General features: G+C 34.9%; 1 protein-coding gene, 1 long non-coding RNA gene and 1 pseudogene across 2 annotated transcripts; 2 read left to right on the top strand and 1 right to left on the bottom strand.

Moving 5' to 3' along the window:
* Positions 1–908: 908 nt before the first annotated feature.
* LOC128296454 (uncharacterized) lies at positions 909–8,118 on the top strand. Its single transcript, XR_008287068.1, has 2 exons — positions 909–995; positions 7,968–8,118. It is a non-coding gene; the product is annotated as an uncharacterized LOC128296454 (long non-coding RNA).
* Positions 8,119–10,001: 1,883 nt separating this feature from the next.
* Positions 10,002–16,662, top strand: LOC128296580 (uncharacterized). The gene is made up of 6 exons (XM_053032006.1): positions 10,002–10,353; positions 10,552–10,619; positions 10,734–10,866; positions 10,957–10,988; positions 11,174–11,417; positions 16,616–16,662. Exons 1-6 carry the CDS (start codon positions 10,002–10,004, stop codon positions 16,660–16,662), a joined length of 876 nt encoding a protein of 291 aa, XP_052887966.1.
* Positions 16,663–16,717: 55 nt separating this feature from the next.
* LOC108468524 (protein TOPLESS-RELATED PROTEIN 2-like) lies at positions 16,718–20,444 on the bottom strand (annotated as a pseudogene).
* Positions 20,445–25,381: the final 4,937 nt, after the last annotated feature.

Here is a 25,381-nt window from a genome sequence, read left to right as displayed (position 1 = left end):
TAACTGATCTTAATTTGGAGTTCCGTAGCTCAAGTTATAAATAATTTCGTAACTATGACTCAAGTAGACAGCTTTGAATGAACTATAAATAATAGTTGAATTATAGAGAATGTTGCATATGAACATGAAATGTATTAAATTGATAATTAAATTTATTTATTTAGATCCAGAAGATTCAAATACGAAGCTAGGTCGAGGAAAGGAAAAAGTTCGGGATTAGTAGATTTTTACTGTTTACAAACAAGTATCAAGGTAAGTTCGTGTAACTTGAATTATATTCTTAAATGCTTGAGATTGTATGTTATTGATGTGAATATGATTTGAGTGTTCATTGTATGAAAATTAATGAAACATTGATATATTTGATAAAATGGGAAGAAATCCCTGTTGAATGAAAGGAAAATTCGATGGATCTCTGAAAAGGAATTGACGGTAAAAAGGATCTAGCCCGGACGGGTGATCCTATCTTGATATAGCCCTCCCGAAGAATATGTGTAAAATGGATTTAGCCCGGATGGGTAATCCGAATTAGGGTCTGAATTTAGCCTGGACTAGTAATTCAGATCCAATCTCATTAGAGTAATTGTCGTTGCAGGGGATTTAGCCTGGACTGGCAATCCCGACAATACTCTATGAGTTTATATTGCAGGGGATTTAGCTTGGACTGGTAATCCCGTTGCAAGGTTGAGGTTCGCGGGAGTGTGCTCTCTAAAACGGAAATGTGCGCACATGAATATGAATTGACAGACCCGGAATTGTACACTAAAAGTGTACCTTTGAAAATCCATCGAAAATTCCAAGAAATTCAACGGGATAAATATGGAAAAATAACAAGGAAATAGAAATCATGGTATTGACGAGCTCATTAACCATAGTATATATTATTGGTACATGGAAATTATTGTACTAACTTGAATGTTGAGTTTGTGTATATTAGGGTAATAATGCATTGAATGGATATATGGATGTTTATTGTATTGTATTGAAAATATTAGGTAAGTATAATTCTTGTTACATGAGCTTACTAAGCACAAAGTGCTTACCCCGTTTCCTTTTTCCCTGTTTTATAGTGTTAAGAGCTCGGAGGTCGGATTTGGTGGAGACACATCACACTTTATCAACCTCGGATTTGGTATATAAAGAAGCTTTATTTTGGAAATCAATGGCATGTATAAGCTAACAAAGTAAATGTTAACGTGAAATGAATGTAAAGTTAGCCATTAGTATGGTTAACAAACACAGTTATAGATATGTGATGACGTTATCTTATATAAATACATGAATCTATCATGAAAATATGTTGAATTGATTTGGTTGATGTGGATTGGTCTCGATTTAATATTACAGGGAAGGTTAGATATTTATAAAAGGGCTATATTGAATATAAAAAAAATTAATTAAGTAAACTCCGGTAATGCCTCGTACCCTATTCGACAATGAATACGGGTAGGGGTATTACATTTATTGGTATCAAAGCTACGGTTTAGCCGGTTCTAAGACCGATGTAGCAAATACGGGATTAGCTATACATGCCATTTAAATTATTATTGATAGTGTGATATCTCTTGACCATTTAAAATGTGTTTTCTTATAGTAATGTCATCCGACCGAGCTCAATCTGAGGAAGTGGGAGTCATGCTCGCTTCAAAGACAAAGAGAAGAAACTAGCGTAGAGAAGGCCCGAGACAGAGGGTCGAGGGAGGAGGCAAAACGACCTTCTTTCAAATGATGAATGAATGGTTTAATCAATACTTAAGAACTAACCTCGTAGTATGACAAGTTCAAGCTCCCCTCCTGCTCCTCCACCTGGTTCCCGAGATCCCACAAGGTGCAGTCTTGAATCATCACGAAAAGGAAAGCTCCAGAGATGAAATTGAAAATATGAGGTCAAGAATTTCGAGCAGCGAGTTGATGATGATTCGAACGGGCTGAATTCGGTTAGAAAACACTACTCGGGTTCGGAAGAATTATCTTGTACACCGAAGAATGTTTAAAATGTCTTTGTCTCACCGCTAAAAGATCTGACTTACCATTGGTGGAATACTAAAGCTTCAGTTGTTAGAAAGAAGAAATTACATGGGAATTCTTTCGCATCGAGTTCGAAAAAAATATATCACCAGAGGTTCCTTGACCGTAAAAGAAAAGAATTTCTTGAGTGAAACAGGCAATAGATCGAAGATCGAATATGAAAGAGAATTTGTTCGATTGAGTAAATATGCTCGAGAATGGGTACAATCGGAAGGTGAAATGTGCAAACGATTGAAGAAGGGTTGAATGAAGACATTAAGTTCTTGATCGGAATTCTTGAAATTAGAGAGTTTGCTATATTGGTAGAGAGAGCTTATAAAGCAGAAGAATTGAACAAAGAAAAGAAAGCAGTGAGAGGAAGCTCGAATTTTAGTAAAAGACCGATGGGAAAATCCGGTTTTACGCTTCAAAGAAATTAAAGAAATATCAGGATCGTTCTACTTCAGCCATTGGGTATTCGGGCAAAGAGCGAGGTTTTCAACGCACTAATCCAATGCCTTCTACTCCATCAATGACCAGTGTTGGCAGTGTTGGCACTCCTAAACCGAGATGCCAGTACTGTAATAAAGCTCATTTTGATGAATGCTGATTTAAGAGTGGAGCTTGTTACCGATGTGGTTCTTTTGACCATTTCTCGAGATTGTCCGAAAGGGTTGAAAAGAAGTTGAACATATATCGGGCCGAGTAATCTAGTTTCGAGGCGGACCACCTCGACCATCCAGTAATGTCGGTGGTAGTCGAGGAGCTACAAAAGATAGTATAGGTAGGCTGAAATACGAGCACTGCTAGGACATATGCCATTCGTGCGGAGAAGATGCTTCAAAGACTGATGTTATTCTTGGTACATTTTCTTTACTTGATCTTGATATTCGATATTCTTGCATTGATTGATCCCGGTTCTACGCATTCATATATATGTGTTAAACTTATAATTGTTAAAAATTTATCTGTTGAACCTCTTGAATTTGTGGTTAAAGTCTCGAACCCCCAGGCGATCGTGTTAGTGGATAAAATTTGTAAAATTGTCCACCGATGGTAAGAGGTTATTGTTTCCGGTGATTTGATGTTATTGCCATTTGATGAATTTGACGTGATATTAGGTATGGATTGGTTAACCCAAAGATGATGCGGTAGTAAATTGTAAACAAAAATATATTGTGCTAAAATGTCAGAATGGTGAGTTGCTCCGGGTTAAATCTGATCGATGAGGGTTATCGATATGATTTGATAATGGCGACATGAGGTATGTCAAAAAGGGTATGATGCTTACTTGGCTTATGTACTCGACACCAAGGTATCGAGTCAAAGATACTGAGCGATTCGATGGTATGTGAATTTTCGATGTGTTTCCAGAAGAATTACCAGGATTGCCACCAGAAAGAGAAGTGGAATTTTCTATAGATTTGATTCCGGGAACTACTCCGATCTCCATAGCTCCATACAGGATGGCTCCTATAGAATTAAAAGAGTTAAAGACACAGTTGCAAGAGCTTGTTGACAGGGGTTTTGTCCGACCGAGTCATTCACCTTGGGGTGCTCCGATTCTATTTGTGAAAAAGAAATATGGGTCTTTGAGATTGTGTATCGACTACCGGCAGCTTAATAAAGTAACCATAAAGAATAAGTACCCGTTACCCTGGATTGATGATTTATTTGATCGGTGAAAGGTGCTACTATGTTTTCAAAGATTGATCTTGATCGAGTTATTATCGATTCACGGGTAAAAGGAGTCAGATGTGCCAAAAACAGCCTTTAAAACCAGGTACGGGCATTATGAGTTTCTAGTTATGCCGTTTGGGCTAACTAATGTACCTGCAGTATTCATGGATTTGATGAACCGGATATTTAGACCGTACTTAGACAGATTTGTAGTAGTATTCATTGATGATATTTTGGTTTATTCTCGGAATGAAGAAGAACATGCAGAACATTTGAGAATTGTGTTGCAAATTCTACGAGAGAAGCAGTTGTATGCTAAATTCAGTAAATGTGAATTTTGGCTTCGAGAAGTGAGTTTTCTTGGACACATTGTATCTGCCGAAGGCATCAGGGTAGATCCAAGTAAAATCTCAGCTATTGTCAATTGAGTCCACCAAGAATGTATCTGAAGTTAGAAGTTTCTTGGGTTTAGTGGTTATTATCGGAGATTTGTACAGGATTCTCTATGATAGCTTCTCCAATGACTCGATTATTGCGAAAGATGTAAAGTTCGAGTGGATGATGAATGTCAACAAAGTTTCAACCGATTGAAAGACCTATTAACGAAAGTACTGTATTAGTGCAAACTGAACGGGTAAGGAATTTGTTATTTACTGGTGATGCCTCATTAAATGGTTTAGGTTGTGTTTTGATGCAAGAAGGTAAAGTAATAGCCTATGCTTCAAGACAACTTAAACCACATGAAAGAAATTACCCAAGACATGATCTTGAATTAGTCGCTATTGTATTTATTTGAAGATATGGCGGCATTACTTGTACGGTGAGAAATGTCATATTTATACCGATCATAAAAGCTTGAAATATTTGATGACACAGAAAGATTTGAATTTGAGACAATAGCAGTGGCTTGGCGATAATGGACTATGATTTGATTATTGATTACCATCCGAGTAAGGCTAATGTTGTAGCTGATGCTTTGAGCCAGAAATCTCTATTTGCTTTACGAGCTATGAATACCCGGTTATCATTGACTAATGATGGTTCAATCCTAGCTGAATTGAGAGCTAAACCGACATTTTTACAGCAAATATGTGAAGCTCAGAAGAATGATGAGAAGTTACAGGTTAAACGGGCACAGTGTGAGTCAGGTAATGATTCGAATTTGATTGGTTCGATGATTGTTTATTATTCAGAGGTAGGGTATGTGTACCTCGAATTGAGCTCATCTGAGAAGATTCTACGCGAGGCCCACAGTAGTACTATGTCTATACATCCGGGGAGTAATAAAATGTATAATGATCTCGAAAAAGATGTCTTGGTGGTCGGAATGAAACGTGATATCTACGAGTTTGTATCAAGGTGTTTAATATGTCAACAAATTAAAGCTAAACATCAGGTACCTTCGGGGTTACTTCAGCCAATTACTATACCAGAATGGAAATGGGAAAGAATCACTATGGATTTTGTATCGGGGCTACCTACCTTTGTCTCCGAGGAAAAAAGATGCTATTTGGGTGATTGTTGATCGATTAACAAAGTCAGCTCACTTTATTCCAGTACGTATGGATTATTCTTTAGATAAACTATTTGAACTGTACATATCTCGAGATTGTCGAGTTACATGGTGTACTGTCTCCATTATATCGATAGAGATCCCGATTTACGTCTCGTTTCGGGACAAATTGCAAGAAGCCTTGGGTACTCGGTTGTATTTTAGCATCGCATTTCATCCTCGACGGATGTTCAATCGGCGTGTAATTCAAGTATTGGAAGATATGCTCGATGTTGTATACTAGAGTTTGAAGGTAATTGGGAGAGGTATCTACCTTTGATTGAATTTGCTTACAATAATAGTTATCAGTCTAGTATTAAAATGGCTCCGTATGAAGCTTTGTATGGTAGAAAATGTAGAACACCGTTATATTGGATGAGCTCGATGAAAGGAAGATACATGGGGTTGATTTGATCCGGGAAACAGAAGAAAAAGTAAAGGTTATTCGAGATAGTCTAAAAGCAGCTTCCGATCGTCAAAAATCATATGCCGACCTTAAGCGAAAAGAGATTGAATTTCAAGTCGATGACAAGGTATTTCTGAAAGTGTCTCCTTAGAATAAAGTTCTTCGATTCGGTCAAAAGGGTAAATTGAGTCCAAGATTTATCGGGCCCTATGAAATCATAGAAAGAATTGGACTGGTCGCTTATCGATTGGCATTACCACCGGAACTTGATAGAATCCATAATGTTTTTCATGTATCTATGTTACGACGATATCGATCAGATCCTTCACATGTTATTTCTCCGATAGAAGTAGAGATTCAACCGGATATGACTTACAGTGAAGAACCGGTTAAGATATTTGCGCAGGAGACAAAAGAGCTTAGAAATAAAAAGATAAATTTGGTGAAAGTATTATGGCAAAAGCACGGGATTGAGGAAGCAACATGGGAACCGGAGGAGGCAATGAGGAAACAATACCCAAACCTCTTTACTGGTAAGATTTTCGAGGACGAAAATCTTTAAAAAGGGAGGGAGAGTTGTAATGGCCTAAATTCATGGTTATCGAAACAATGGTTTCGTAATCATAGATTCGATTTAAAGAGAAATTTATTTCAATATTTTTGCTTGAAAATTTATATGATAGGAAAATCGTATGAAAATATTGATAGGAAAATTTTATCGATTTAGTGATTAGTTAGAAAAAGAAATTATTGAAGAAATTGGGTAAAATAAGGTATCGAGACCTCTATCTCGTAAAACCGAGTCGAAAATAATTTTATAAACATTTATGAAATGTTATTAATGTGGTATTAAAATTTCGTTAGGAAATTTTAATGTTTGGGTAGTCAATTAAATGAAAAGGACTAAATTGTAATAGGTGTAAAAGTTGCTAGAGTGATTAAATAGCTTAAGAGTCTAATGAGAAAGGATTTAAAAGGTAATTAGACCCAAAAGTTATTTGGGCTGGACGGCAAGGGTATGAAATCAGCAGAAAAATTGATAAATTAAGGGTAAAATTGGAATATTGCAAAATTAACTAAATAAAACTAGGACTAAATAGGAAATATCTAAATTTCTCTTCATTTCTCTTCAATTCCAGCAGCTAAAAATGTCATAGGAGGGTTCTCTAAGCTGGTATTTCATAATTTTTGCACCAAGTGAGTTGATCCTTGCCTTTTTCTTGTAATTTTTGTGTTTCTAAGACTTTTACAACTAGGTCCTACTATTAAATTCATTAGTTTTTGATTTCATGGATAAAATTGAAAGTCACCATGGTTGAGTGCTGTAAGTTTATGATGAAATAGAATGAAATTAAAGCTTTAATTTGTTTATGAGATGATTTTATTAGGCAATTTCAATGGAAATTGATTTTTAGGACCTAATTGTGAAAATGTTTGGAATTAAAGTCTATTGCTGAAATTATGATTCCTAAAAGTTGTAAACTAGTTTAAGGTGATATAATAAAATGTTAATTTAGAAAAATCAGCTCCATTGAGAGGCTAATTGAGTAGGGACGAAATTATCATTTATTAAAAGCTTAGGGGAAAAATGGTAATAAACAGCTTGCACTAAAACAGTTTGGTAGACTAACTTTGAAAAATCACCAAAAATTGTAGGAATCGAATTAGAAGATGAACAAAATATGGAATTAAATATTATTGAGTCTAGTTTCTCATAGAAGAAATATTGTAAGCAATGGATTTGTAAATTTTGAGATATAATGAATTTTGTGAGACAAGGTCAGAATGAATTCGGGTTCCCTGTTCTGAATTTGAAAAATTATAAAAATTGAATAAAAATAATTAGGGATTTAAATTTATATTTCTAGAATTCTGAATGAGTCTATTTTAATAGAAACAAAGTAGAACATCATTTGAATTCTGTATAAAGAGATAATTTATTTTTAGTGAAGAAGGGTCGAACTGTTAGACAACGAGCAGGGGTGACTTTGAAGAATAAACTATCTGATTGGCTAAATCAAAATTATGAAAATTTTATGGTAAAAATATATATGAGTCTAGTTTCAGGTAAATTAACGGATCTTAATTTGGAGTTCCGTAGCTCAAGTTATAAATAATTTAGTGACTATGACTCAAGTAGATAGCTTTGAATGAACTATAAATAATAGTTGAATTATAGAGAATGTTGCAATGAACATGAAATGTATTAAATTGATAATTAAATTTATTTATTTAGATCCAGAAAATTCAAATCTGAAGCTAGATCGAGGAAAGGAAAAGTTCGGGATTAGTATATTTTCTTGTTTACAAACAAGTATCAAGGTAAGTTCGTGTAACTTGAATTATATTCTTAAATGCTTGAGATTGTATGTTATTGATGTGAATATGATTTGAGTGTTCATTGTATGAAAATTAATGAAACATTGATATATTTGATAAAATGGGAAGAAATCCCGATTGAATGAAAGGAAAATTTGATGGATCTCGAAAAGGAATTGACGGTAAAAGGATCTAGCCGGACGGGTGATCCTATCTGATATAGCCCTCCGAAGAATATGTGTAAAATGGATTTAGCCGGACGGGTAATCCAATTAGGTCTGAATTTAGCTTTGGACTGGTAATTCAGATCCAAGCTCATTAGAGTAATTGTCGTTGGGATTTAGCTCGGGTGGCAATCCCGACAATACTCTATGAGTTTATATTGCGAGGATTTAGCTCGGACCGTAATCCCATTGCAAGGTTGAGGATTATGAGTGTGCTCTCTGAAACGGAAATGTGCGCACATGAATATGAATTGACAGACCCAGAATTGTACACTAAAAGTGTACCTTTGAAAATCCATCGAAAATTCTAAGAAATTCAACGGGATAAATATGGAAAAATAACAAGGAAATGGAAATTATGGTATTGACGAGCTCATTAATCATAGTATATATTATTGGTATATGGAAATTATTGTACTAACTTGAATGTTGAGTTTGTGCATATTAGGGTAATAATGCATTGAATGGATATATGGATGTTTATTGTATTGTATTGAAAATATTAGGTAAGTATAATTCTTGTTACATGAGCTTACTAAGCACAAAGTGCTTACCCCGTTTCCTTTTTCCCTGTTTTATAGTGTTAAGAGCTCGGAGGTCGGATTTGGTCGGAGACACATCACACTGTCAACCTCAGGATTTCGGTATATAAAGAAGCTTTATTTTGGAAATCAATGGCATGTATAAGCTAACAAAGTAAATGTTAACGTGAAATGAATGTAAAGTTAGCCATTAGTATGGTTAACAATCCTGGTTATAGATATGTGATGACGTTATCTTATATAAATGCATGAATCTATCATGAAAATATGTTGAATTGATTTGGTTGATGTGGATTGGTCTCGATTTAATATTACAGGGAAGGTTAGATATTTATAAAAGGGCTATATTGAATATAAAAAAAAAATTAATTCGTAAACTCCGGTAATGCCTCGTACCCTATTCCGACAATGAATACGGGTAGGGGTATTACAGAGTATTTCAACCCTATCTGGATCAGTTTGTAGTAGTGTTCATAGACGATATTCTACTGTATTCGAAAACTGAGGTAGAGCATGATGAACATTTGCGGATCGTTCTTCAAATTCTGAGGCAGAAGTAGTTGTAAGCAAAATTCAGCAAGTGTGAGTTTTGGCTGCAATAGGTGACATTTCTAGGTCACGTGGTGTCTACCGAGGGGATTAGAGTTGATCCTTGAAAGATTGAAGCCGTATTGGGGTGGAAACCATTAAAAATTGTATCTAAGATTCGAAGTTTTCTGGGTTTGGATGGATATTACAAACGTTTTGAGGAAGGGTTTTCAGTGATAGCTGCACCTTTGATTAAATTGTTGTGAAAAGGGGTGCCGTTTGTTTAGTCCAATAAACAGCAAGAGAGTTTTGAGAAGTTGAAGAAAGTTTTAACTGAGGCTCATGTTTTGATACAACCAGAGTGTGGGAAGGAATTTACTGTTTACAGTGATGCGTCACACATTGGATTGGGGTGTGTGTTAATGCAAGAAGGAAAGGTGGTTGCTTATGCGTCTCGGCAGCTTAAACCTTACGAGGTGAATTATCCTACTCATGATTTGGAGTTGGCGGCGGTGGTGTTTGCACTAAAAATTTAGAGGCATTATTTTTATAGGGAATGAACGATTATTTATACGAACCATAAGAGCCTCTAGTGCCTCATCACTCAAAAAGAGTTGAACCTTAGGCAACGAAGGTGGATTGAGTTGCTTAAAGATTATGATTGTTCAATTGAGTACCACCCAGGCAAAGCTAATGTGGTAGCTGACGCACTGATCCGTAGAGTTGTCTCGGATCTAAGAGCTATGTTTGCTCGTCTTAGCCTGTACGATGATGGTAGCTTGTTAGCTGAACTGCAACTGAGACCGACTTGGACTGACCAAATTAATGAGAAACAGTTATTAGATGAGTCGCTAGTTTTTCGGTTTCAACAAGTGGGAAATGGTAAGACTTCGAATTTTAGACTGAATGGAGAATGGGTATTATGTTTTCGTGGAAGTGTGTGTATACCGAGGGATTCTAAGCTGAGGCAGGCTATTCTGCTAGAGACACATAGTAGTCCTTATGCCATGCATCCTGGTGGGAACAAGTTATACCGAGATCTTCGTGAGTTGTATTGGTGGCCTGGGTTAAAACGCGAAGTTACCGATTATGTGAGTAGGTGTTTGACGTGCCAACAGGTTAAGGCTGAGCATCAATTACCTTCTAGACTACTGCAGCAAGTTAAAATTCCACTCTGGAAGTGGGAGAGGGTAACCATGGATTTTGTGAGTGGGTTACCCTTGACGCCTTCTAAGATAGATTCGGTTTGGGTGATTGTAGACTGATTGACTAAGTCTGCCCATTTTATACCAGTTCGCACTGATTATTCATTACAGAAGTTGGCTAAGGTGTATGTGGCTAAGATTGTAAGATTGCATGGGGTACCGGTTTCTATCATATCTGACAAAGATCCTAGGTTCACATCTCAGTTTTGGAAGAAGCTACACGAGGCTTTGGGTTCATAACTAGATTTTAGTACTGTGTTTCATCCTCAGACGGATGGACAGTCTGAGAGAGTAATTCAGATATTGGAAGATATGTTAAGAAGTTGTGTATTGGATTTTAAGGGCAGCTGGGAGGATTTTTTGTCCTTGGCAGAATTTACGTATAACAACAGCTACCAGTCCAGTATTCGAATGACACCGTATGAAGCATTATATGGTCATAGGTGTCGTACTCCTACTTGTTGGACTGAACTGGGTGAGCAGCGAATTCTAGGGCCGGAGCTAATTGCTGATACAGAAGACAAGGTAAAACTGATTAGAGAGCGGTTAAAAGAAGCATTTTATAGGAGAAGTCCTATGCAGACTTAAAGTATTAAGAGGTCGAGTACTTTGTAGGGGATTACGTCTTTCTTAAGGTGTCACCATGGAAGAAAATTATGAGGTTTGAATAGAAGGGCAAGCTGAGCCCTAAATTTATTGGGCCTTATCAGATACTTAAGCGTGTAGGACCGGTTGCATATCAATTTGAGTTGCCTCCGGAGCTAGAAAGAATTCATGACGTGTTTCATGTTTCAATGCTTAGGCGATACCATTCTGATCCCTCGCACATCATGCCAATTGAGGAAATTGAAGTTAGGTCTGATCTAACCATTGAAGAGGAACCAGTGCAGATATTGGAGCATGACGTTAAAGTGCTAAGAAAGAAATCAGTTCCACTGGTCAAAGTACTTTGGCGTAATCATGAAGTAGAAGAAGCCACGTGGGAACCAGAAGAGGCAATACGACATCAATACTCTCATCTATTTTGACCAGGTAAATTTCGAGGCTGAAATTTCTTTAAGGGGGGTAAAGTTGTAACTCCCTAAAAAGTTAAGGGTCGTACTTTTTCCGTTTTTGACACAAATTGTATATTGGTGTGTTAGCTTAGTTATTTGGGCATGTTTAGGGTTGTCTGGGAAGTCTTGGGTTCAAGCTCTGGCTTTTGTAGAATTTTTGTTTTTGCCTAAAAAGAACCTGGACACTGGTGCGTAGGCTTTATAAATAAATATGGTTGAGTGAGGACATAAAAGAGTCTTGTGGCTTAGTGGTAGTTGGCGTGTGGAGCATTTGAAGAGGGCAGGATTTCGAATCACATGTCAAGTAAAGGAATATTTATTTTTGCTAGAAAGGGACGACAAGAGTTAGTGTTGGAGTTGAACATTGAGGATGAAGGGTTTGAATTGGTCTTAAGGGTTGTTGCAGAGGATTTCAAGGAGGGATAAGAGGAGAAAATCTTGGAGATTATCATGAAATTTGAAATAGGAAGGTGTTTGTAGCCGTATGGGAGTGTGTGAGGGTGCAAATTAGGCTAAGTGGTTTGGGGAGTGTATTTTCGGCATTTGGGGTAAGGAGTAGGGGCCGAACTCTTCTTTGGATATTGTCTTTTTTGCTCTTTTTGGTCACTTTGAGTATTATTCTCCTCTGCCGATTTCTTTGTTTGCCTTTCGGGAAAAGCCGAAATCTTTGTTTCATTTTGTACCGATTGGTAAAACCTTTTCTTTTTTTTTTCTTTTCTAAGTCCCTGACTGAACACTACCCTAGGTTACACTCAACACTGTACCGAAATTCTCTTCTCCTTCTACTTACTCTCAAACCCTTTTTCTATCGCATCTCTATTGCACTTCTACCTTTAAGAACTTTGGTCGAATACCAATTGATCATTTGGTTCGTCTCGCTTGGGTTGTCTCTGTGTTAGCCGAATATCCTTTCTCTTTGTCAAATCCTTTCCCTATCTTTTTAAATTTTTATGTTACCTGGTTAGTTTGATTGAGCGAATTTGGTGCCTCTCTGCTAGTGGTAAGTATGTCGTGTGGTGACTATTAACCTTGTTTCTTTTATTATTTTCTCTAAGCCGAATATTCTTTTCCCTTAGTTCTCTGTATCTATCGAGTGGTGACTTCTTTTCCTATGATGTATGTTCGCGGTGTCCAGTTATCACTGAGGAACGAAGGGTGCAGAACGTTTTTGAGCCATCAGAACCCTGTCTTCCAACACTTGGGTAAGTCGATTATTCCTTGTTTTAATAGTGTTATCTTAGTGGCTCTAGGTTATTCTTTTTAATTGGTTCTATCTGTTAAACTGTCGTGTGTGCAGTTGAGGGCCAAGATTCACGAGATCAACTCTAGCTAATCTAGATACAGTTGGCCACCTACTCTTCGATCAAGGTAAGTAGAGGAGTTGGGTTAAAGGTAGTTGTTGCGATTGATGTGGTAGAGACTAACTGAATGTTGGGTTGATTGTATGCCTTGTACTCGTGGGGAATTCTGTCACTTTCGCAAATCAAGGTGTGTAGTTGTACACCCAATCTTACTCTGTGTTCAATGATGAACGTGGGTGTGTAACCACACCAAGGCTGTTGTAGATCGGCAAAAGCCAAAAATCCAGAGTTTCGACTATTGAAGCCTTACGAGCGTGCGATCGCTCGTGGGGTAAATCGAGCCCACATATTATGGGCGGTAGATTATACGATCGTTGCGTGCGTTTCATGGACTAAGGCCGTTATGGGTCGTGTTAGGCTGAGATCCACACAGATAGGACATGCGGTAAGTGAAAAAATATGGAATGGGACATAGAAACAGTGTTAACGGGACTAAATTTGAGCTAAATGGGCCACATAGGCGTGTAGGCCCACTTGGGCCGAGGAATGGGCATTGGGCCCATTTATACTGTTTTGGCCATATAGGTTATTTGAGTCGTTCGAGACGAATGTAGACCTTTCGAAGGGTTATTTCCTATGCCGAGACCCTAAAATCAGTTAAATGACCGAAATACCCCTGAGGGGTAAAAATTACTGTTTTACCCCTAATTAATAAAATGACCTTTATAACGCTAGTAGTAGGTTAATTGATTGTGTATGACATTTATATGACTGGTTTTGAGTATTATATACTGCATACACATAATGTTTATGACACGTCATCTGCATGGGGTTGGGTTTATGATATAGAGAAAATCTTGACCTTGGTGACTATGTCACGCATATCTTATTATGGTGGCTCGCTACACTTATCACGCTCTTGGCATTCTGCTGCGTTATTATTATTGGCGATTCTTTGCGATATTGGTGTCTTTGGTTGGGTGGGTTGATTGACATCCCCTCATGGTGTGTTGGTTGTTACGGGTGGTGTGTTTGATAGTTTTGGGATGGGTTGCATTTTACACTATAATGAGACTGTATGGGCCTAGGCCCACACTGTTACTGTTTAAGGGCTAAGGCCCATCTGCATCTTGATATTGAGTAGGGCTCGACCGCATCATTATCGCATGCACTATTTCCTATAGTCTGATACGGGATTATACACTGAGTTTTCATAAACTCACCCTTTCTTTTAATTGTACAGGTAATTCTCAGCCTTAGATATGTTGGAGCTACGAGGGACTCGGGGTGGCCACACGATCACGAATAACTTTATTTTTTGTTTAATGATTTTATATTTGGGTTTTTGTTTTTGTAATAAGGCCATTTAAGGTTTTATTTTTTTTTAAATGGGCTATGATTTGGTATTTATCAACTGCTAGAGTAAGAACAACGGGTTTTCAAATAATAATGTTTTCTAAAATCTAACCTATAAATATCGGTTCCAATAATAATAAACGTCATGAAAACTATACACGTTTTTAAATAGCACGAAACAATAGGCAAACTTAAGCTCTAAAACTTTTAAGGCTTTTTTGACAATCAATTTATCACTATAAGCTTTTGAGTTTTCAGGCAAATGTTGCGGCACATCGGACACGGCCGTAACGTTTAGGCCGGGTCTGGGGTGTTACACCTTTGCTTTTTTAGCTACTAACAAAGCACATTTCTCTATTGCTAATCAAAATATCTATGATTTCTCACCATTTGCAACACAAAAAAAAAAAAGAAAATAAACATGAACCAATATAGCAAAATGAAATAATCAACTTACTTATGAACAGTTTCCTTGAATTTTTCCTCATCAAGAAACTGTAATATCAAAAATACCAGCTCTCTACTTAAGGAAGACATTATCGTGGGTACTCCCTACTTAACAAAGTGTGAGAGAGTTAACTAAAGTTTGAACTTCACTCACAATAACACCACATGTTACTTTGAGTCAAAGATAAATAAATACAAGCTGAACCATTAAGCATTTTAGGGTGTTTGAGTCAAATCATCTTTTTGTGAGATTTGTAGCTTTGAGTCAAAAAATTATCTAAACCCTGTAGGATAGCCCACAAATAGGTGACAAAATGCCCTGGCTAATCTAAATTGACCACATGGTAGGACTAAGACCAGAAACAGAACTTCATAGGAGACAGACTTTGCAATACTATGTTCCCTCAATATCGATTGCATCATGATTATAATTCCCATGTTCCCTCAATATCGATTGCCTTTTATCTCCAAACAAACCAAACACGTATATTTTAATTCAGTTTTTATAACTGTTAATTTGAAAATCTCCCAAAATAAAGGTAATGTTTGATGTTTGGAAATCCAGGAAATCGTGCCCTAACGTGCTGGGTTTCGATTTTTTGTTTGTTCTTTAAGTTATGTTTATTTTAAAGTGTTTTTAGGAGGGCTTCATTAATACACAATGTAATGTGGCCGGATTTGAACTTAGGTCTGATGTAATAGGCCTGGGCCCAATGGTCTTTGTTGGGTCTCTTTTGTTTTTGTTTTCTCTTCTTTTCTAATAACATACCTGGTCAATTAATTTAAAAAAAAAAAAGGTAAATAACAAAAAAAGAAAAGCAGAATAATTTCTTTTGATATTTTTCTTGAGAAAATCCTTGATTGATGTATAATTATCTTCCATCTAACTTAATTGATAATTATAAGGACTATAATTAAAATTTAACCCGAGAGGTATTCAACATATACATAGAATACAGTATATGGATGTAGCTTTTTTATAAAAACAATATTAAAATATAATTAATTACAAAAAAAGGATTAAGGAATAAAATATTTATAAAAATTGGTGTTTTGAACTGTACCCGCTAATGCCACCTGACACATCAGTAGTACAACCCCTTTTCCCCTCCTTCAATCATCACTCAATCATGTGCTGTTTAAGAAGAAAAAAAAAAGATTTTTTGGTGCCACAACTGTGTCAAGTGATACCAATAATTTTTCCAAAATATCCACGAAAATATAAGAATATCGATGAAAAAAAAAAATTATAGTGCCGCCGATGTATTAGACAATACTGGTCAAAGTAAAAAAAAAGAAGTCATGAACTCCCCCATTTATTTTCTTTTAAGTTTGTTTTTTCTATTTCACCTTTTCTTTTCACTTTCATACTTTAACTATAATTTCCATTTTATTTTATCGAAAATTTTACTGCCATTTAATAAATATATCATGTGTCATGTTCTTATGAGAAATTTTTAAAATAAATTGAGAACGAAAATAATAATTTAAATATTAAAATTGAAAAATAACTTCAATATTAAAATAAAAATAAGTCTAATTCATAATTGTGAATTAATCCTTATTGAAATTAGAGTGTCTTCAAACACAATCCAAAATATGTGATTACATTTATTCTATTTAGATGAATTTTTTGAAACATACTATCAAAACACCTCACTAGTTCATGTAATTTTGCAATGTTTGAGATTTAATATTTGTATTAAAAATTAAGTTTTTTTTAAATTCTAATACACTCGTTAGCATTGATTTGTTTACTAAGTTCATAATTATTTCCTTACTAAATTAGAGTGATTGTATAGGTGTATTAAGATAAAAAAAAAAAAGTAAGGAATTGTCAAGGGGTTCGATGTTATGAATACCCAAATCGTCATCCTTAAACTTACAATGAACTAAAATGTTTTCCTGTTACTTAGATCATTGACGACATGGACTTGCCATTTATCGAACCACAGAAAGTACATATTGTTATCATCATGGTGGCCTTGATCAGGTTTTGAACTTGATGGAGCTATTAATGGGATTATTGCTATTGCGTGAACAAGTATAAAAAACATAATTTTCTTACAAAAACTATTCATGGTTTTTTTTTGGCTTTTGATTTGTTTATTGTTGTGGCTCTATATAGTGAAAGTATATGGGGAAGTTGAAAAAATATTATTAAAGGTTTTAAAGAATATCATAGCCTCGCGAATGCCACTGCAGAGATGGTCTGGATTCAGTCGTTGCTGTCGGAACTCGGGGTTTCAATTCATAGAGCACTGGTTTGGTGTGATAGTTCAGCTGCGGTTGCTGTCGCAAGCAATCCAGTCCTGCATTCTAAGTTCAAACACGTGGAATTAGACTTATTTTTTGTCAGAGAAAAGGTGGCAAATGGATCGCTTCAAGTCGGCCATATATCTGGACAGAAACAGATTGCTGATATTCTGACCAAGCCCTTGTCAGTTGGTTTGTTTGATAAATTCAGAAACAAACTTAGAGTTATTTGCTCAGGAGGGGATGGCATGCAGTAGCAGAGAAAGTCGAGAATCATAGGTCATGTTATGGAATGAAAGAAATATTAATTGTATAAACTAGTCAAACTAGTTAGTTGAGTTAGTTGTTATGAGTCTATTAACAGTTAGTTATTCACTTGTGGTGTTAAATACTCAACTAGTGTTTCTCTGTAATAATCAATGAATTCAATTTACTCATTAATCTGTGTACCTTAACAATCTTGTGAGTGCACATTGGGAGTATGTGCGATACCGGAAAAGGATACCTGCAGAAGCCATTGTATTTAAATGAGTCAAAAAAACTGAGGAAGCCCGAGACATTGCACAATATATCTGTACCTCATCAGGTTGGCCAGTACGAATGCGCTTCATCAAATGATCTAAACCGGCTGACTGATAATCTATTCCTGGCATACCAGATGCTGTCCTCCGATGCTTAAGGAATGCAGCTGAACCATCGAGGCAAAAAATAGTCAAATAATGCAAGTTTGCCGAAACATTATTATACAAAGACACCAAAAACCAATTGCACTGTTCCTACCTGCATTAGAAGGCTGGACAAGACCAGGAGGACCTGCCACCACAGCAGTTGCATGAGGTAAAGAAGGATTGCCACTTGAGGTCCACCCTGCAATAACATCAGAAGATGGGGAAATGACAGGCTGAAATGGCTGCACATCGGAGTCATCCAAGAATTTTTTTTAAGAATGATGTATATATTTTGTATGAGATAAAATAAAGCAAAATACTTACAACATGAGCACCGATGGGAGGGAATGCCCCAGCCATGGGAATTGGTCCGATAAAAGGACTGCTAGTTGGTGGAGGAGGACGAGCACCATTAGTAGAGGGAGAATAAGAAAGATCCATAAAAAGAGATTTAATGTTAGGGTTTGGATGAGGATTCTTGCAAAGCTGATGCTACCAATTCAGACTGAAAAATTCAACAGAGAAAAATGAGCAGGTTTTTTGCCAAATTAATACAAAAAAAACACCAAAATAGTATAGGAAAAATACTATATACCAAAATGGTATACTTGAGGTGATGCCACCTATGTCAGAGGCGTGACCACCCCAAACTCTGACAAAAAAAAAACAAAAAAGCTATTAAAAAAAAGCTGTTAAAAAAAAACCATTTTCTCTATTATATTTTTTTCTCTTCTCTTTCTCCTACCTTCTTTCTCTCTATTCTCTCCTTCTCTTTTTCTTTTTCTTTCTTCCTTTTCCTTCACCAGTACTCCCCTCCTTCTCCTTCTCTTTCTCTTTTTCTTTCTTTTTCTCTTCTTCTCATTGCTTCTTGCTTCACCTCAGCTGTTGAACTTGGGGACCTTATAATGGTCCCCAAACAGAAAAAATAAAGGAGGTGTGCATCCTTGGTGCCGCCTGTGGCACCTCCACCTTCAGTGCCGCCTTTAACATAGGCGGCACCACCCCTGGTGTACCATTTTGGTACATAATATTTTCCTTATATTATTTTTGTATTTTTCTTTTTTTATACTATTTTGGTAAAAAACCCAAAATGAGCTCACGGAGACCGTACCAATCTAGAGTCAATTGTATCAATTGTTCTAACAAAGTGACATGAAGAAGAAAAAAATATATATTTACCTAGGAGAATAGTTTGTTGATGAGGATGAAAGTCCATGCTCATGACATTAGACCCTTGATTAAGAGCACGCACAATGGTTTTTGGAATGTCATCTTGTGAGTGCACATTGGGAGTATGTGCGATACCGAAAAAGGTTACCTGCAGAAGCCATTGTATTTAAATGAGTAAAAAAAACTGAGGAAACTCGGGAAATTACACAATATATCTGTACCTCGTCAAGTTGGCCAGTACGAATGCGCTTCATCAAATGATCTGAATCGGCTGACTGATAATCCATTCCTGGCATACCAGATGGTATCCTCGGATGCTTAAGGAAAGCAGTTGAACCATCGAGGCAAAAAATAGTCAAATAATGCAAGTTTTCCAAAACATTATTATACAAAGACACCAAAAACCAATTGCACTCTTCCTACCTGCATTAGAAGGCCGGACAAGACCAGGAGGACCTGCCGCCACAACAGCTGCATGAGGTAAAGAAGGATTACCACTTGAGGTCCACCCCGCAATAGCACCAGAAGATAGGGAAATGACAGGCCGAAATGGCTGCCAATTCAGACTAAAAAATTCAACAGAGAAAAATGAGCTCACGGAGACCGTACCAATCTAGAGTCAATTGTATCAATTGTTCTATGTACCATTTTTACAAGTATCAAGGTATTAGTACGGAAACACTCAAAACAACCATAGAATAAGTAAAAGTCACCTCTGGTTTATTAAGGTTCTTAGTTGTGAACTTTTAAAAGCTGGGAATGCAAGCTTATCGCGAAATAATGGATTTTCTCCAATCAGCTTCTTAAGCTCTACAAGCATGATATTCCGAGCAGATTTCGTGTCACTATATTTTGAAAGCTGCTTATTTTGTCTGATAACAGAATACAAACAGAAAATTTAGCATAATTCAATCAAGTAGCAATTAAGAACAAAAGAATGCAAGAGTACACACCTAAAGTTATCTAAAGTAAGCAACTGTGTAATCTCTTTAAAAAGTTCCTTGTTAAGGGATGCAAAAACCTTCAGATCCTTTACAAGAATTTCAACAGCCTTTGCTCGATCCTGCCTGTTAGAAGATAATGCATAGATTAATCCAACCATACAAAAGAAATATGACCCTTTGCATTATCTTTGACGCCATTCACTTCAGAAAGTTATAAGTGCAAGAAACATATAGTTCGTGAATCCTAAACAATGACAAACAAGAGATTAACAGCAATACAATAAGTGCTCACCTGTCGAGAGCTTTCAAATACTTTTGCGTTCTAATTTCAAAGAAAATCTTCGTCGAGCAAGGATTATCTTCAACCTTAGTGAACCCACATAGATAACGCTCGACTTCATCCCATTCACCCGCCTGGACTTGATCTTCAAAATGTTTCATATTGAAGAAAAAACCAGACTCTTGTTCTAACCTATAATTCGAGCACACCATGCAAAACAAACATTAAACAAGGACTCAAAATCTAGTCAAAGTCAATGAACAAAAAAGCTTACCACAAAAGGGTGCCATTGCTTTTTTAGCTACTAACAAATCACATTTCTATATTGCTAATCAAAATATCCATGATTTCTCACCATTTGCAACGCAAAAAGAAAAAAAAAAAAAACATGAATCAATATAGAAAAATGAAATAATCAACTTACTTATGAACAGTTTCCTTGAATTTTTCCTCATCAAGAAACTGTAATATCAAAAAGACCAGCTCCCTACTTAAGGAAGACATTGTCTTGGGTACTCCCTACTTAACAAAGTGTGTGAGAGTTAACTAAAGTTTGAACTTCACTCACAACAACACCACAGGTTACTTTGAGTCAAAGATAAATAAATACAAGCTGAACCATTAAGCATATTGGGGTGTTTGAGTCAAATCATCTTTTTTTTTTTGGCCAATAGTTCGTACAAGGTATAAAGACTTAAAAGTCTCCCATTACTTGAATAAGCAAAGTAACATGTACACAAGCAATTCAGTTACATTGGAAGAAAATAAATATTGCTTATGCTAGTATCCAATGTGTAGCAGAACAAAATAAAGAAAAAATTACAATTAAACTAAGTCACATGTTACAAAAGTTTCTTAATGACCAAAATAAAAGTATCTGAGTCGTTCGAGACGACTGTAGACCTTCCGAAGGGTCGTTTCCTATGTCGAGACCCTAAAATCAGTTAAATGACCAAAATACCCTGAAGGGTAAAAATTACTATTTTACCCCTAATTGACGAAATGACCTTTATAACGCTAGTGGTAGGTTAATTGATGTGTGTATGACATTTATATGACTGGTTTTGAGTATGATATACTGCATACACGTAATATTTATGACACGTCATCTGCATGGGGTTGGGTTTATGATATGGAGGAAGTACTGCACTGGTGACTATGTCACGCTTACTATTACTGGTGGCTTGCCACACTTATCGGCTTCGGTGACTCTGTTGCATTATTGTTCTTGGCGACTTTGCTGCGATATTGGTGTACTGGTTGGGTGGGTTCATTGAAATCCCCTCATGGTGTGTTGGTTGGTACGAGTGGTGTGCTGGATGGTTTTGGGATGGGTTGCATTTTGCACTATACTAAGACTGTATTGGGCTTAGGCCCATTTATTCTTGTTTAAGGGCTAAGGCCCATCTTGTCTTGATCTTGAATAGGGCTCGGGACCGGTATTCTTGAATGCACTGTTTTCTATAGTCTGATAAGGGATTACACACTGAGTTTTCGTAAACTCACCCTTTCTTTTAATTGTACAGGTAATCCTCAGCCTTAGACGGTTTAAAGCTGCAAGGGGCTCGGGGTGGCCACACGATCACGAATGACTTTATTTTTATTTAATGATTTTACATTTGGGTTTTTGTTTTTGTAATAAGGCCATTTGGGGTTTTATTTTTTTAATGCGGCTATGATTTGGTATTTATCAACTGCTAAAGTAGGAACAACGGGTTTTCAAATAATAACGTTTTCTAAAATCGAACCTATAAATATCAATTCCAATAATAATAAACGTCATGAAAACTATACACATTTTTAAATAGCACGAAATAATAGGCAAACTCAAGCTCTAAAACTTTAAAGGCTTTTTCGACAATCGATTTATCATCGTAAGCTTTTTGGGTTTTTGAGCAAATGTTGTGGCACATCAGATTCGGCCGTAACGTCTAGACCGGGTCTGGGGTGTTACACCTTTGCTTTTTTAGCTACTAACAAAGCACATTTCTATATTGCTAATCAAAATATCTATGATTTCTCACCATTTGCAACCAAAAAAAAAAACATGAACCAATATAGCAAAATGAAATAATCAACTAAAAGAAAATTATCATAAACCAATATAGCAAAATGAAATAATCAACTTACTTATGAACAGTTTCCTTGAATTTTTCATCATCAAGAAAGTGTAATATCAAAAAGACCAGCTCTCTACTTAAGGAAGACATTGTCGTGGGTACTCCCTACTTAACAAAGTGTGAGAGAGTTAACTAAAATTTGAACTTCACTCACAACAACACCACATGTTACTTTGAGTCAAAGATAAATAAGTACAAGCTAAACCATTAAGCATTTTATGGTGTTTGAGTCAAATCATCTTTTTGTGAGATTTGTAGCTTTGAGTCAAAAAATTATCTAAACCCTGTAGGGTAGCCTACAAATAGGTGACAAAATGCCCTGGCTAATCCAAATTGACCACATGGTAGGACTAAGACTAGAAACAGAACTTCATAGGAGACAGACTTTGCAATACTATGTTCCCTCAATATCGATTGCATCATGATTATAATTCCCATGTTCCCTCAATATCGATTGTCTTTTATCTCCAAACAAACCAAACAAGTATATTTTAATTCAGTTTTGATAACTGTTAATTTGAAAATCTCCCAAAATAAAGGCAATGTTTGATGTTTGGAAATCCGAGAAATCGTACCCTAACATGCTGGGTTTCGATTTTTCGTTTGTCCAAAATAATCAAATATCCACTGCAGCAAAGTTAACTTTTAGCTGCGTTTTTCCAATTTTCGCATACCAAAATCGTTGTTTTGATAAATCAATCTGTTTATTGAAAAACTACCACGTTTTGAGGTGACCCGATCACACCTCATCAAAAAGGATCAGTGGCGACTCTAAACTTTCGTTTTAAAAAGTCGATTCTTATTTTTCAAAAAAATGGTTTCGGCAACATGTACATAAGTATTTCAATTACATTGGAAGAAAATAAGCATTGCTTGTACTAGTAGTTGTAAAATCAGCTTAATAACTTTCCTTCTTGTTTCCTAGAAACTACCAAAGGAAGAGGGATCCACTAATCAGTTATTGCTAAGTTTTATAACTCAAAGTTGAATATTATTATTTTTATTCACTTCATTTGTATTTTTTAAAAAATTAAAATAATGTTTATTATTATGATTTTCATTAATTTTATATAAATTAAAATAAAAATCCTCATATTTAATGTTTTTTATTTTATAAAAGTGATAGTTTTTATAATTGTATAACTAAATTAAGACTCGATAGATTGATAAATGATACTAATTAAATTAAAATTTTAAATAATATAAATAAATAAAATTAAAATATTTCATTTATTAAATATTATATATTTTTGAAATTGCATGGTAAACCATTCTATTTTAGCTTTTTTTTTTTTTGGTCAATAGTTCACACAAGGTATAAAGACTTAGAAATCTTTGGAAGTCTAATCCCATTACTTAAATAAGCAAAGTAACATGTACACAAGCAGTTCAGTTACATTGGAAGAAAATAAACATTGCTTCTGCTAGTATCCAATGTGTAGCTGAACAAAATAAAGAAAAAATTACAATCAAACTAAGTCACATGTTACAAAAGTTTCTTAATGACCAAAATAAACAATGGACACTTGCATGCTACCAATCATTTACTACTAAGTTTTGTAACTCAAAGTTGAATATTATTATTTTTATTTACTTCAATTGTATTTTTTAAATGTAATTCAATGGTATATTTCCAATTTTGTTTGTATTTTAATATTATTTCTCAATGAATTTAAAAACACTCTTATATAATTCACTTTCATCGATTTTTTAAATCGAAACTGGTATTTAAAATCATTTACTTAAACAATAATTGTAATGGGCCATTTTTGCCCAGACCCAACATAAACAGAAACCAAAAAATAAAAATAAAAATACAAATCAATGGTCCCAGAGTCCAATTACATTCAAGCCCAAAACAAAAACTCTAACCCAAACAATTGTAATAAATAAATAAATATATATATATATATAAATGTTAATATAAATTTACATGTTTTATTATTTTATTATTTTTAAACAATTGTATAAGCAATCTCTAGTTGGATTAAGACCTAAACTCAAATCTAAAAGTTTTTTAAATCAAACCACAATATGATTCGATCCATGAGCATCTCCATTACCAATTCTCTATCTCATGGTTTAAAACAAAACACCCATGAACTTGATTCAGTAAATCTTTTAAGTTTTTTTAAATAAAATTAAATTTAAGTATCTTGATAATCCAACATAAATTTGCACACTATAAATTATGTGAGATTTTGATGCATATTTTATTTTGGTTTAAGTTTCATAACATATAAATTTTATTTAATTTTTGTAAAATGGATATAGAAAATATAAAAAATATTTAAATTTATTATATTTTAAATTAAAAATATATATTAATTATTAATCTTGTGTTTTTAAAGATTAATTTTAATAATAATTATTTGGATTTGTATTATTTATAACTATGATTTTAGATGTAACTATGCTTGTAACTTGACAATCATAAACATCAATAAATTTACATTTTGATCATGAATTCAATTTCATAAAGTTACAAAATGATTATTGAATTAATTAAAATTTTTTATTTAAGTCACTGGGCTATTAAAGGTTTTTATTTTCTTAAGTTTGGTTAGTGAGCTCCAAACGGCAATTCGATAATTGGTACGGTAGATCAATACGCATGGACGAGTAGAATAACATACCTTAGATCCAAGTCCATCTGATGGTCAGTGTTGAAGATCGGATAAGAAAATTGTTTGGATTTTGGTTCATGAATTCGTGATGTTTAAAGCTATTTCATTAAGAAAAAACAGAATTGTATAATAAAAGGGAAATGAGAGCTTTCAATCGATACAGGCGGTACAAATAGAGAAGGCCATATAATAACAATTTTAACAACTCAGTGACTTAATTTAAATAGTTCAATAACCATTTTGTAACTTTTAAAATTGAATAATCAAAACATAATTTTACTAATAATTTAACAATATTTAATGTAATTTACCCATATTTTACTTTACTGACAAACTCGAAATGCATGCATGCATCTAGAATTTAACCAAATATTCTTATTCGTAAAATCAAACAAATTCCTCTCTTTTTCAATATTAAGAAAAAATGCAAAATGTTGAAAGATTCCTCTCTTAGTCGTAGACCCTAAAATTAATATAATAATTCTTAGTCTACTTAAGGTAAATGGAAGATTCTTTATGATATACATGCCCATTTTTTTTCATTAATTTCAGTTAAGGAATGAGAAAAAAACAACAACATATACATGGGTAATTTTTATTTAATAATAGAAGGTCACTATTAGATTTATATTTAATAATAATATAATAAAATATAAATATAAATTTATATTAATATTTATATTTATATTTATAT

Source organism: Gossypium arboreum, chromosome 8 (assembly GCF_025698485.1).
Source record: "Gossypium arboreum isolate Shixiya-1 chromosome 8, ASM2569848v2, whole genome shotgun sequence".
Taxonomy (NCBI): Eukaryota; Viridiplantae; Streptophyta; class Magnoliopsida; order Malvales; family Malvaceae; genus Gossypium; species Gossypium arboreum.
The sequence above is the reverse complement of the archived record's forward strand: the minus strand, read 5'-3'. Positions and strand labels throughout refer to the sequence as shown.

Coding starts and splice junctions, on each gene's coding strand:
- LOC128296580 (XM_053032006.1), top strand. CDS start 10,002: ATGTTTGCTCGTCTTAGCCTGTACGATGATGGTAGCTTGTTAGCTGAA. Junction 10,867..10,956: donor TAACAACAGCTACCAGTCCA/GTATTCGAATGA, acceptor AGCGAATTCTAG/GGCCGGAGCTAATTGCTGAT. Junction 10,989..11,173: donor TTGCTGATACAGAAGACAAG/GTAAAACTGATT, acceptor GGGCCTTATCAG/ATACTTAAGCGTGTAGGACC.